Source organism: Aotus nancymaae, unplaced genomic scaffold (assembly GCF_030222135.1).
Source record: "Aotus nancymaae isolate 86718 unplaced genomic scaffold, 86718_ANA_hifiasm-v0.15.2.pri h1tg000028l, whole genome shotgun sequence".
Lineage (NCBI taxonomy): Eukaryota > Metazoa > Chordata > Mammalia > Primates > Aotidae > Aotus > Aotus nancymaae.
In genome coordinates this window covers 23,832,442-23,846,060 of record NW_026988441.1, presented here as the reverse complement: position 1 = coordinate 23,846,060, position 13,619 = coordinate 23,832,442, and the positions used below count along the sequence as shown (strand labels likewise).

Sequence of the window (13,619 nt, the reverse complement as noted above, 5' to 3'; positions counted from 1 at the left end):
AGACTGCAGCCTCTGCCTCCTGAGTTCAAGCAGTTCTCTGCCTCAGCCTCTCAAGTAGCTGGGATTACAGGCACCTGCCGCCACGTCCTGCTAATTTTTTTATTTTTAGTAGAGACGGGGTTTCACCATGTTAGCAGGCTGGTCTTGAATTCCTGACCTCGTGATCTCCCCGCCGCGGCCTCCCAAACTGCTGGGATTAAAGGTGGGAGGCACCGCGCCCGGCTGATGAATTTACTTATAACGTTTTATCTAATTAGCTCTAGTATTGATAATGCACTATTACCAAAGTGAACGTTGATTTTCTTTTGAACAAAAATTTTATGTATCAATATACATAAAATAGTTTTGTTCACATTTTGAATACATTGAAAAAGAGAGCGAAAAAGAGAGCAAGAAAGAGACCGAATTTTCCCATGCTCTGGGGTGGGCCTGGCTCAGCTCAAGGAGGAAGCCCTGCCTGAAAAGGCTGCAGCTTAGGTTGTCACACGTTCTTCATTCAGCTCCGCGTCTGATCACATCTTCTGTCACTCAGGGTCAGAGAAGGCGGGGTCTTAAATGTTATCCAATCAGGGACGCTGGTCTGGGAACTGTCCAATCAGGCACACAGCGGGAGCGGACAGGGCGGCTTCCGGGATGTGGCGGGGTCTTTGTCTCTTGCTGCGGCCGGGCCTCCATGTCTCTACTTCACTGGTCTCTGCCCTCTCCTTTTAGAGGCCAAGCCTCTGTAATCCTGTGACCTGCAGGTATTGGAGATCCACAGCTAAGACGCCAGGACCCCGTGAAAGCCTAGAAATGGTGAGTGCTGGGTCCGACATTCCGACAGAGGGGTTGGGGCTGATTGGAACCAGTGGGAAGTGGCTGTGGCGGGGCTCAGGTCTCCCCGCTGTCAGCTCCACAATCTGTGCTTCTAGTTCTCCTTGCCCAGCTGGGCGCCAGTGCCCTTCAGCCATAAGATGGCGGCCGCGTTGACAGTCGGCTCCCGGGCGTCTTGTCTTTTCCCTGCCCAGTGACTGTGCCCTGGCCTGGAGTCCTCTCTGGGCAGCTCTGCACCAGTAGGCTCTCTCTCTCTCAGATTGTGCAGGGACCACTGGAGGATCCTCAGGACGGAATCCTGACTCGAGGTGCGGGTTCATGAATGGGAAGAGCTTTGGTCCATGGAGTTCCCAGGCTTTCTTTTTTCCTATTAAAAATTACGGGCGTCACCGTGAAAATATTAAATAATTAAAGAGTGATTCAAAAATTGTAGAGCACCTAGCTGTGGTTTGTAATTTGTGGTCCATGGAAGGGACTTGATGGAAAGATTTTTATGACGTTCAGGATAAAGAAAACCAAATTCAATAATTGGCAAGGTATGTAGTGTTTTTTTTTTTTTTTTCTCCCCGGAGACAGAGTCTCACTCTGTTGCTTAGGCTGGAGTGCAGTGGTGTGATATCGGCTCACCGCATCCTCCGCCTCCCGGGTTCAAGCGATTCTCATGCCTTAGCCTTTCTGGTAGCTGGGACTACAGGCAGCCGTCACCACACCCAGCCAATATTTTTTTCATTTTTAGTAGAGACGGGGTTTCACCATTTGGCTAGGCTGATTTCGAACTCCTTACCTCAGGTGATCCACCTACCTTGGCCTCCCAAAGTGCTGGGATTACAGGAATGAGCCACCACGCCTGGCCTAGTTTCTTGATTTTTACAATCTAGGTGGAAATACCCTGGTTGTGTAATCAGAGCTTAATTGACAGTTTAGAGTTGTTTGAGCCTGAATTTTGTTCCAGCAATGTAGTAATTTACCAAAAAAATGCTCTTCAGTTTAGTTTTTTTTTTTTTTTTTTTTTTTTTTTTGAGACGGAGTTTCGCTCTTGTTACCCAGGCTGGAGTGCAATGGCGCGATCTCGGCTCACCGCAACCTCCGCCTCCTGGGTTCAGGAATTCTCCTGCCTCAGCCTCCCGAGTAGCTGGGATTACAGGCACGCGCCACCATGCCCAGCTAATTTTTTGTATTTTAGTAGAGACGGGGTTTCACCATGTTGACCAGGATGGTCTCGATCTCTTGACCTCGTGATCCACCCGCCTCGGCCTCCCAAAGTGCTGGGATTACAGGCTTGAGCCACCGTGCCCGGCCAGTTTTTTTTTTTTTTTTAAAGAAATTGAAATCCGGGGACTAGGGCCACCTCAGTCTAATTGCCTGCCACATAATTATTTTCACACTCCACAGGGGACTGATTTTTCTCTGAATTTTTCATATGTGCTTCAAGCAGGGCTTCAAGTCCTCCCTTGTCCCCTATTCCTCCAGCCTAACTCTGGCTTGCAGTAAAATACTAAATTTCCATTTTTTTCTGACATTTCCAAATGCCAATTTCCCCTTTCTTTTAATTTTCTTTCTTTTTTTTTTTGTGGTGGAGTTTTGCTCTTGTTGCCCAGGCTGGAGTGTAATGGTGCAATCTCGGCTCACCGCAACCTCTGCCTCCTGGGTTCAAGCAATTCTCCTGCCTCAGCCTACCAAGTAGCTGGGATTACAGGCACCTGCCACCAAACCCAGCTAATTTTTGTATTTTTGGTAGAGATGGGGTTTCACTGTGTTGGCCATACTAGTTTCGAACTCCTGATCTCGTGATCCGCCTGCCTCAGCCTCCCAAAGTACTAGGATTACAGGCGGGAGCCACTGCTCCCAGCCCAATTTCCCCTTTCTGATTCACTTGATCAACTATTTGTTTTTTAGTGTACATTTTGATACCTATATTAATTTACCTTTTTTTTTTTTTTTTTTAATTCTTGAGATGGAGCCTTGCTCTGTCACCCAGGCTGGAGTGTAGTGGCCCAATCTAGGCTCACAGCAACTTCAGACCTGTGGACTCAAACTATTCTCCTGTCTCAGTCTCCCAAGTAGATGAAATTACAGGTGCCCACTGTCATGCCTGGCTAATTTTTGTATTTTTGGTAGAGACAGGGTTTCACTATGTTTGCCAGGCTGGTCTCAAACTCCTGGCCTCAAGCTGTCTGCCTGCCTTGACCTCCTAAAGAGCTGGGATTACAGACATGAGCCACCGAGCCTGGCCAATTAATCAGTTTTTGACAAAGCATTTGATGGCACATTTAAAAAATTTGTTTTGTTGTTGTTTTTTTTTTGTAAACATTTCCTATGAGAAGAAAGCAAAGAATAATTTCCTGACACTGTATTGTAAAATATCTGTGTGTTTTTTTGTTGTCTCTTTTCCCTAGACACAGATATTTTTCCAGAATATTTTTGGGTAAAGTTTTCCTTTTGGAAATTTTATAGGGTGATGTGTCTTCAGTCACCTTTTAGTTTTTTCTTGGACCTGGGTTTCAGTACTGTATGGGGATAAACCGAGATACCCACCGTGGCCCATGGCTATGTCTGCTACAGTGTCTGGTGAATATCAGCTTCTGTATCATTTTCTCTCACAGGAGAACCTGAGGTACTGAGTGTAGCTTCTCAAGTGTTCAGGTGGATGTTCTGAGGCTGAGGCAATTCCTGGTGCACTTTTTTTTTTTTTTAAGGTAATTCCTTGAGACATTCATATTATCTTCACCCAACCTAGCTTTCATTTCTTGGAGACACATTGCTGGTCAGCCAATCAGATACTAGTACTGAGGAGAAAACAATTTTTGCCTGCTGGATTTTCTTAGGGGGCATAAAAGTAGTAAAAAATTTCTAGGATAAAAAACAAAAAACACACAAAAAACCCCTAGGACTCCAAAAGACAAAAAGAAAAAGAAGCAAACAAAAAAATGACCCCAGTGAGGTGGTATAAGAACTTGCAGAGTAAAATGTGCCTGAGGTATTCACTGGCATAGTTCAGAGTCTCTTGAGAGGAGGTTATTGAGCTCTCAAGTGAGCAGGACGGGGTGGGACAATCTCTCAAGTAATTGAATGGCTTGACTTCTTGACACATGAGTAAGACATATCTGTATCTTGAAAAGATTTGTTCACTTATTTTTACCTAAAGTTTTTTTTTTTTGACAGAGTGAATCTCTGCCACCCAGGCTGGAGTGCAGTGGTGGCATCTTGACTCACTGCAACCTCCAAATCCTGAGTTGATGTGTTTCTCATGCCTCAGCCTCCCAAGTAGCTGGGACTACAGATATGAACCACCATACCCAGCTAGTTTTTGTATTTTTAGTAGAGACAGGGTTTTGCCACGTTAGCCAGGCCGGTCTGAAAATTCTGACCTTAAGTGACTCACCTGTGTGAGCCTTCCAAAGTGCTGAGATTACAGGTGTGAGCCACTGTGCCCAGCTGACCTCAGTTTTTTAAGTGTATATTGCATTTTATTAGTAGAGCTTGAAAGGCAAGAAAATATTTCCAAAGGGCAGAAAAGACATAAGTTACAAAAAGTTAATATCTAATAATATATTTATTTGTTGAAAATTTTCATTTACCTTTTTCTTTCTCAGAGTGAATTTAGAAATTTTCTCTGGTGTGTTTTTTATGGCTCAGTGATTTCAAACAGAATTCTATCTAGCTTTTAGAATGTTAGCTACCAAGGAAAATGATAAAATTTCTATTCAATTTCAGCTTTAGAAAATGAATACATTTCCACAAAAAACGTGGTAGATAATTGGTGAGTTACATAGATTTCTGAAAACTTCAGTTCTTTTTTTTAGCCGGGTAAACTTGTGACAGTGAATATCTTTGTTTTATATCCTGGTTTTTGTTTGTTTGTTTGTTTTTGAGATGGAGTCTCACTGCGATGCCCAGACTGGAGTACAGTGGTGCAATCTCACCTCACTGCAGCTATCACTTCCCAGGTTCAAGTGATTCTCCTGCCTCAGTCTCCCGAGTAGCTGGGACTACAGGCACATATCACCACACCCAACTAATTTTTGTATTTTTAGTAGAGACGGGGTTTCACCATGTTGGCCAGGCTTGCCTTGAACTCCTAACCCCAAGTGATTCCACCACCTTGGCCTCTCAAAGTGCTGGGATTACAGGTTCGTGAGCCACCAAGCCTGGCCCTATATCCTGTTATTTTGATTTTTTAGTTTGATCCTAAATTTTATTTTATTTTATTTATTTATTGTTTGAGACGGAGTCACTCTGTCACCCAGGCTGGAGTACAATGGTGTGATCTCAGCTCACTGCAACCTCCAGTTCCTGGATTCAAGCATCTCCTGCCACAGCCTCCCAAGTAGGGATTACAGGCATCTGCCACCACGCCTAGTTAATTTTTGTATTTTTAGTAGAGACAGGGTTTTGCCATATTGGCTAGGCTAGTCTCGAACCCCTGACCTCAGGCAATCTGCCTGCCTCAGCTTCCCAATGTGTAATTACAGGTGTAAACCACTGTGTCTGGCTAATTGTTTACTACATATTTTTTAACACAAATAATAAAATGATACATTTATCGTTCGAAGGAAATAAATACTTTTTCTTTTCTTACTCAGGTATAAAACGTAAGCGCCTTAAAATTTTCTCCCCTTATATGAAGACTTTGAGGAATTTTGGGAAGGTCTTATTGAAGATAAAGTTGTTATTTTTTAAAGATAGTTTCTTGAATTTTTAAAATAAAACAGATACATGTAAAAAATTGAATTTCAAAGGAGGATTGCAACAGGAGGAAGCAGCAAATGTAAGATTTTTAAAGATTGCAAAGATTAGGCAGAAAAGGGCTATTTTTTTCTAGGGAAAAGCAAACAAGATTAATAAGGAGGTTGGAGGGTAATGTTTAAATGTTTAAATGGAGGGTGATAAAGTCAGAAATTAGATCAGAGAATGTTTTACCCTGAAGCCAGCATGTTCTTAAGAGGGGCATAAAATGGGGATGTATGGTGGCTCAGACTGAGTAGCTCAGAGTTCAGGAGTCATTGGGAAGAAAATAAACTTCAGTTCAGTTTGATTAAGAAGTATTTTATGTTGACCGCTGAAGACAAAGTCAGCTGATTTTTAAATGAGAAAAAGGAGAAAATGTGCAATCATTTTTCTGGCTCTGTGATAGGTAAGAAAAGAAAGCACCATTTACATCATAATGGAAAGGGTTTTTTCTTTTCATAAAGTGTTCCTGGAGAACACAAAGAATAGAGAGAATTTTATTAATCATGGCTGTTGATTATTTATATACTTCATCTTTTCTCACCTTTTTCTTAGTCCTATACTTGACTTTTGAGTGGGTTGTATCTTTTTTTTTTTTTTTTCAGATGTTAGTTTTGCTCTTGTTGCTCAGGCTGGAGTGTAATGGCACAATCTCAGCTCACCACAACCTCCGCCTCCCAGATTCAAGCAATTCTCCTTCCTCAGCCTACTGAGTAGCTGATATTACAGGCATGAACCATTATGTCCTGCTAATTTTGTATTTTTAGTAGAGACAGGGTTGCTCCATATTGGTCAGGCTAGTCTCGAACTCTGACCTCAGGTAATCTGCCCACCTCAGCCTCCCAAAGTGCTGGGATTACAGGCATGAGCCACTGCGCCTGGCTGGGATTGTATCTTTTGTATAAAAACGGTAAATGTAACTACAGTGTTCTGCTGAGTTCTGTGAGTAACTCTATCAAATTGGTAAATTTCAGTAACATTATGGGAGTCCTCAATTTTTAAACAGTATCTCAGAAGCATAGATGGGCTTATGGGGTTTGTGACTGGCATCTGCAGTGAGGACAACATTGTGGGACAGAGCCCTGAATCAGGGTCTGTGCTGATTCTGGGTGGTGTCAGAATTCAAGTGTTAGACAATAAGTTGATGTTGCAGAATTGCTTGTTGTTCAGCAAACTCGACAGATTTGGTGGCAGAAGAAAGATATTACAGTCTCCTGGCCTAGAATAAAACTCTGGGTGTCCAGGAATTGGAGGCTGTGCTCTGCTCTACACAGGCTGTCTCACTGTTTCTTGTTCTGTGATACCAGCTGTCCTTCCAGGGTGACAGAGGACTGAAAACTTAAAGGAGCTCTGATGACAGACCCCTTTTGCCACAGCTGCCACCATAAGGTTTTCACCCACTCACAAACATACCCACTAGACATTAATGTGTCCACACCTCTCCCAGGACAAGGAACCACACTCAGGTGATCAAAAATTTTACCACAGCATTTTTGATCATGTTTTTTTTTGTCAAAAACTTACAAAAGTGTCTACAAGTCTCCTGGCATATTCTCACCTTCAAACACTCAATCTGCAGTAGCAGCAACCTGTTTTCTCTACCAGCCTAGGGTTCTGGACCACCGGTTCATAATGTCATCTGCCTGCGTGGACCCAGAAATAAATCAGAGTACAGCCCCACCTGGGCCACCCTATGTAGCACAAACCAGTCCTTCAGCCTGCATTGCACTCTTTCCCACCCAGGTATTTTTTTTTTTTAACTTTTATTTGTGGTTTAGGTATACATGTACAGGTTTGTTATACAGCTAAAATTGTGTCATGGGGGTTTTGTATGTACATTATTTTGTAACTAAGGTACTAGCATAGCATCAAATAGGTATTTTTTCTGACCCTCTTTCTACTCCCGCCCTCCACCCCTAACTAGGCCTCAGTGTCTCTTGTTCCTCTCTGTATTCCTGTGTTTTTACTTTTTTTAGCTCTTACTTATAAATGAAATGCATTTGGTTTTCTGTTTTTACATTAGTTTTCTAAGAATAATGGTCTTAAGCTTTATCCATGTTGCTGTAAAAGACATAATCTTGTTTTTGGTTGTTTTTTATTGCCACACAGTATTCTATGATGTTTATGTACCATATTTTTAAATTATGTATTTTATGTTACGTTGTGTTGTTTTATTTTTGGAGACAGGGTCTCACTCTATTGCCCAGGCTAAAGTACAGTGGCGTGATGTTGGCTCACTGTAGACTCAACCTTCAAGCCTCAAGGAATCTTATTTATGAGACAGTGTCTCTCTTGTTGCCCAGTGCGAGTGCAATGGTGCAGTCTTAGCTCACTGCAACTTCCGCCTCCTGGGTTCAGGTGATTCTCCTGTCTCAGCCTCCTGAGTAGCTGGGATTATAGTCACCTACCACCACCATGCCTGACTAATTTTTGTATTTTTAGTAGAGACAAGGTTTCACCATGTTGGTCAGGCTGGTCTTGAACTTCTGACCTCAGGTGATCCACTTGCCTTGGCATCCCAAAGTGCTGGGATTACGAGCATGAGCCATCGTGGTGGGCCAAGCAATCCTCTTGTACCCCAGCCTTCCAAGTAGCTGGGACTACAGGTGTGTGCCACCACGCCTAGCTATTTTTTTTTTTTTATTGTTTTAGAGATTGGATTTCTTTATGTTGCTCACTCTGGTCTCAAACTCCTGAGCTCAGACAATCCACCTGTTTTGGCCTCTTGACGTGTTAGGATTACAGGCATAAGCCATTGTGCCCGATTATACTAAATTTTCTTTATCCAGTCTACCATTGATAGGCATTCAAGTTGATTCTATGTCTGCTATTGTGAATAGTGCTGCAGTGAATTCGCTTGTGCTTAGGTCTTTATGATAGAATAATTTATATTTCTTTGATTATATACCCAATTATGAGGTGGCTTGGTGAAATGGTAAATCTGGTTTTAGTTCTGCGAAGAATTGTCACACTACCTTTTACAATGGTTGAACTAATGTACACTCTTAACAGCAGTGTATTTCCTTTTCTCAGCAACCATCACAACATCTATTTTTTTGACTTTTTAATAGCTGTTCTCACTGGTGTGAGATGGCATCTTATGTTTTTTCTTTTTCTTTTTGTAGTGATTATTGGGGAGCATTTTATTATATGCTTGTTAGCCACATATTTGTCTTTTGAAAAGCAACTTTTTCATGATTTTTGTCTACTTTTTAGTGAGGTCTTTTTTTTCTGTAAACTTGTTTAAGTTTCTTATGGATTCTAGATATTAGACCTTTGTCAGAAGCATAGTTTGCAAATATTTTCTACTATTTTGTAGGTTGTCTGTTTACTGTGTTGACAATTTCCTTTGCTGTGAAGAATCTCTTTAGTTTAATTAGGTCCAATTTGTCAATTTTGGCTTTTGTTGCAATTGCTAAGTTGCAAGAATTCCTAAGTTATCTTCCAGGGTTTTTTTTTTTATAATTTTAAAATACGCATTTCAGTCTTTAATTATTCTTGAGTTGATTTTTGTATATGGTGTAATAAAGTGTCCAGTTTCGGTCTTCTACATAGTGCTAGCTAGTTATTCCACCACCATTAAAAAAATAGGAAATTCTTCCCACATTTCTGTTTCTATTGTCACCTTTGTTGAAGATCACGTGGTTTTAGGTGTGTGGCATTATTTCTGAACTCCCTATTCTGTTGCATTGGTCTATGAATTTGTTTCTGTGCCATTCCATGTTGCTTTGTTTACTGTAGCGCTGTAGTATAATTTGAAGTCAGGTAATGTAATGCCTTCAGCTTCGTTGTTTTTGCTTATGATTACCTTGGCTATTTGGACCCTTTTTTGGTTTTAAATAAATTTTAAATAGGTCTGCTTGGTCCAGAGCTGAGTGCAAGTCCTGGATATCCTTGTCAATTTTCTGTCTTGTTGATCTGTCTAATATTGACAGTGGGGTGTTAATGTCTCCCACTATTGTTGTGTGGCAGTCTAAGTCTCTTTGTAGGTCTCTAAGAACTTGCTTTATGAATCTGGGTGCTCCTGCATTAGGTGCATATATATTTAGGATAGTTAGCTCTTCTTGTTGCATTGATTCCTTTATCATTATGTAATGCCTTTCTTTGTCTCTTTTGATCTTTGATGGTTTAAAGTCTGTTTTATCAGAGACTAGAATTGTAAACTCTGCTTTCTTTTTGCTTTCCATTTGCTTGGTAAATATTACTCCATCTCTTTATTTTGAGCCTCTGTGTGTGTCTGCGTGTGAGATGGGTCTCTTGAATATAGCACACTGATGGGTCTTGACTCTTCATCCAATTTGCCAATCTGTTTCTTTTTATTGGGGTGTTTAGCCCATTTACATTTAAGGTTAATATTGTTATGTGTGAATTTGACCCTGCCATTATGATGTTGGTTATTTTGCCCTTTGATGTAGTTTCTTCCTCGCATCAATGGTCTTTACAATTTGCTATGTTTTTCCAGTGACTGGTACCAGTTGTTCCTTTCTATGTTTAGTACTTCCTTAAGGAGCTGTTGTAGGTCAGGCCTGGTGGTGTTCTTTAAGTTTTCTTTGCACTTATCTTTCTTTGGTAAATGAAAGCTCTCTTCTTTGTTTACAGGCCGGAAAAACTGAAAACAAACAAGAAAACAGGCTCTTTCACTTACTGGATGTTTGACAAAATAGTTTTTTGGGGCCAAAACATTGGCATTACTGGTGAGCTTGTTAGAAATTCAGTAACTCAGACTTTATTTCGGATCTCCTGAAAAAATAATCTGCATTTACAAGATGTCCAGTTTTGTACACATTAAAATTTGAATGGATCCTTCTAACTCAACGTGTCTATCTTGTATGAAAAATAAAAACAGCTATGTCTTTTTCTTCTGAAAAATATACAGAACTCATTCTGTATTACGTAAATATAGCACACAAAAATGCACATGTTAGTGTTTATGCCCTCTATTTTCTACTTTATCATCCAGACAAGTATCATATATACACTGATGTTGTGGATATTATGCTACTCTCTTTTCCCAGAGTTAGAGAATATGTTACACAATGCCTATATATTGACAATTATTTTATTGGATAGTTTCAGCCACTCTTATAAGTCAGAACCAATTCTATTCACTTTCTCATTTTACCTTGAGTCAAATGAAAAATTCTGCACATACCCACTTTGCAAATATGTGTGTTTGTGTGTGTTTTCCAGGGACTGTTGACATTTAGGGATGTGGCCATAGAATTCTCTCTGGAGGAGTGGCAATGCCTGGACACTGCACAGCAGAATTTATATAGGAATGTGATGTTAGAGAACTACAGAAACCTGGCCTTTCTGGGTGAGGATAACTTTAATATGGAATTCCTAATATAAACTAAATGTTTTATTACTTTTTTTGTAGAATGTATTTTGCTTATTTATGCTTTCAGATTTCTGTTTTCAAGAAAATCCTGGGGATTTGTCTGTTTAGAAAAGAATTTCTTCAAGATATTTTATTTTGACCCGAACTTTCCATATTCCTGAGCTGATCTGTGTCCTTCACTTTAGTGGTAATTTCAGTAGTTTAGTGGCATAGAACATTGTTGCTCACATCTTAAAATCTAATTGCCATCGTGAATTTTTGATTCAGTAGTAACAGGCAGTGAAATTAAGAATCTACAAAATTAAAATATTTCATAAATATTTAAAAATTTCTGTTATAAATTGGTATATTGGGATAAATTTATTAGAATATTATATCCTCTTTACTGAGCACATTACTAAGTTGGTAATTGGAGAACATGAGCAAGATTCATGTTAGTTATTTTTAATAAAACAGGTATTGCTGTCTCTAAGCCAGACCTGATCACCTGTCTGGAGAAAGAAAAAGAGCCCTGGAAGATGAAGCAACATGCGATGGTGGATGAACCCCCAGGTAGGTGAGAGTGAATACAACAGACAACATGGATGAGAGGCCCAAAGTCAAGGAGAAAACCAGTCTTTAAAGTGATTTGGGAAGCTGTTATCCAAAGGAAATAGATTCTGAGAAGCCTGTAATTTAAAAAAAAAAAAATTATACTCTCACATAAGGGCATCTTCTCTCTTATGCTTATAAAATATCTAAGAATTCTACTTTTCCTTAAATGATCTTCCTTCCAGTTTACAGTGACAGCCAAAGTCCTGTTCATGGCATACAATAGAGTGTAAAATCTGACTTACTTTTCCTTGTTTTTGTGGAGAGACAGTTATCTGCATAATTTTGATATACTGTATGTTAACCTCTTTTTTTTTTTTTTTTGAGATGGGGTTTCACCATGTTGGCCAGGATGATCTCGATTTCCTGACCTCATGATCCACCCACCTCGGCTTCCCAAAGTGCTGGGATGACAGGCGTGAGCTACTGCGCCTGGGGTTAACCTATTTTTTAAGTTCTCTTTTCGCATCATGACTGAAATGCATGAGAGTAGTGGTTTCTGTTCCATTGATTTTTAAAAAATTTTCTGCACATTTCGTCCTATTTTCAGTACTATGGTCTTGAAATATTGTTTAAAATTATAAAGTATGATGTCATTCTGCTTTGTTCTTTTTCCTCAAGATCGTGTTGGCTATTCAAAGTTTATTGTAATTTTATGTACATTTTAGGGTTATATTTTTTATTACTGTGGAAAAAAACTGGAATTTTGATAAAGAGTCTGTTGAATCTTTAGATCACTTTGCATACTATGGCAGTTTCACAATACTTATTCTTTCAATAGAAATAACATTTTAAAATTTATTTTTTTCATTGATATAGTTTTCACTTAAAAGATTTATAAGTTCCTTGGTTAAATGTGTTCTAAAATTGATTATTTTACTGCTATTGTAAATTAGATTTTTTTTTCCTTTATCAAATAGTTTGTTTTAGGTATATGGAACCATAACTTATATGTTTATTTATATTTTGCTAATTAACTGAGTATATTTATTAGTTTACACAGATTTTAATGTAGTGTTTATGTTTTTTAATATATAAGATTACATGGTCTACAAACAGCAATGTTTTTACTTGTTGGTCTTCAATATCAATGTCTTTAAATTTTTATTTTGACTATTTCTTCTTCCACATACTTTCAGTGCTATGTTAAAATAGAAGCATTGACAATAAGAAATAATATTTTGCATTGGTGTCTGTAAATTTGAATGAGCAAACAGCTCTCCAAGTTTTTGTAAACTGATTTGAGAAAGTAAAAATCTATTTTTGTTGGGTCTCCCAAGTGATAGAATGCCCTCTGGGTTTGTAGTGAAGAGGGGTTGTAGCTTGGTCTTAAGGCTGCTGGGTTTGCACACAGGTCCACCGTTAGCTGTCTTGTTAAAAGGGGCTTGGATAGTTGTAATTCTCATTTAACTTTTGGACAGAGTGAATATTCTTCAGGACTTTGCTCTGCAGGGCAGATTCAAGAGCAGGTTTCTGCAGTCAGGTCTGCATATGGTGGGCTTTATATTAATAGGTGGATGAGCATGGCTTTCACTGAGTACAAAAGAGGTTTTTCCCAGGTCACTCTGAGTTTGTACACAGGCAGAACTGGTCATGAACTGAGTCATGGAACTGCTTCAGGGATCACAGTGAAAGTCATGGTCTGCAGGCCTGCTGGATGGCTATAAAATGGGGTACTTCATCCAGGCCCCTGGAAGAACAGGACCTCCCTCAGACTGTGGCTGGGAAAAGTTAGGGATAGTTATAGATTAAGTTCAGAATTCTCAGTGGAATCAAGTTAGGTGGAACATTTTGTTACCTGTAGCCAAAAACGGTAGTCTAGTAGTTTGCCACCTGAATGAGGGCCTGCCTTCTAAAAAAGATTGCCTTCAATGTTGGGCCTTAGCAGAGCTTCACAACTCCCTGAATCTCAGAGCTCTTTTAAAGGCACTTATTTTTGAGATGGGGTCTTGCTACATTACCCAGGCAGGTCTTAATATTTTTACCAGAAGCAATTCTCCAACTTTAATGTACCATGTAGCTGACATTTCAGGTGGGATCCATGATGCCTGCTTCTCTCATAAAGGCATTTTTGTCAGGAATAGCTTACAAATTTTCTTGCTGTCAGGGGATAAGCAAATAGGGAACCCTTTTTTATTTTTATTTT

The 13,619-nt window shown here is 39.7% G+C and overlaps 1 protein-coding gene across 2 annotated transcripts in view; it reads left to right on the top strand.

Annotated features, from left to right (window-relative positions):
* Positions 1–645: 645 nt before the first annotated feature.
* The window catches only part of LOC135276759 (zinc finger protein 254), a 39,872-nt gene continuing 26,898 nt past the window's right edge, over positions 646–13,619 (top strand). Inside the window, exons 1-4 of one of the 2 annotated variants that reach the window (XM_064381548.1) lie at positions 646–795; positions 10,141–10,235; positions 10,732–10,858; positions 11,339–11,434. In XM_064381548.1, the coding sequence (XP_064237618.1) occupies positions 10,825–10,858; positions 11,339–11,434 (130 nt within the window). In that variant the 5' untranslated portion in view covers positions 646–795; positions 10,141–10,235; positions 10,732–10,824. The remainder of the gene's footprint in view (positions 796–10,140; positions 10,236–10,731; positions 10,859–11,338; positions 11,435–13,619) is intronic. The other variant, XM_064381547.1, reaches the window with a different exon arrangement.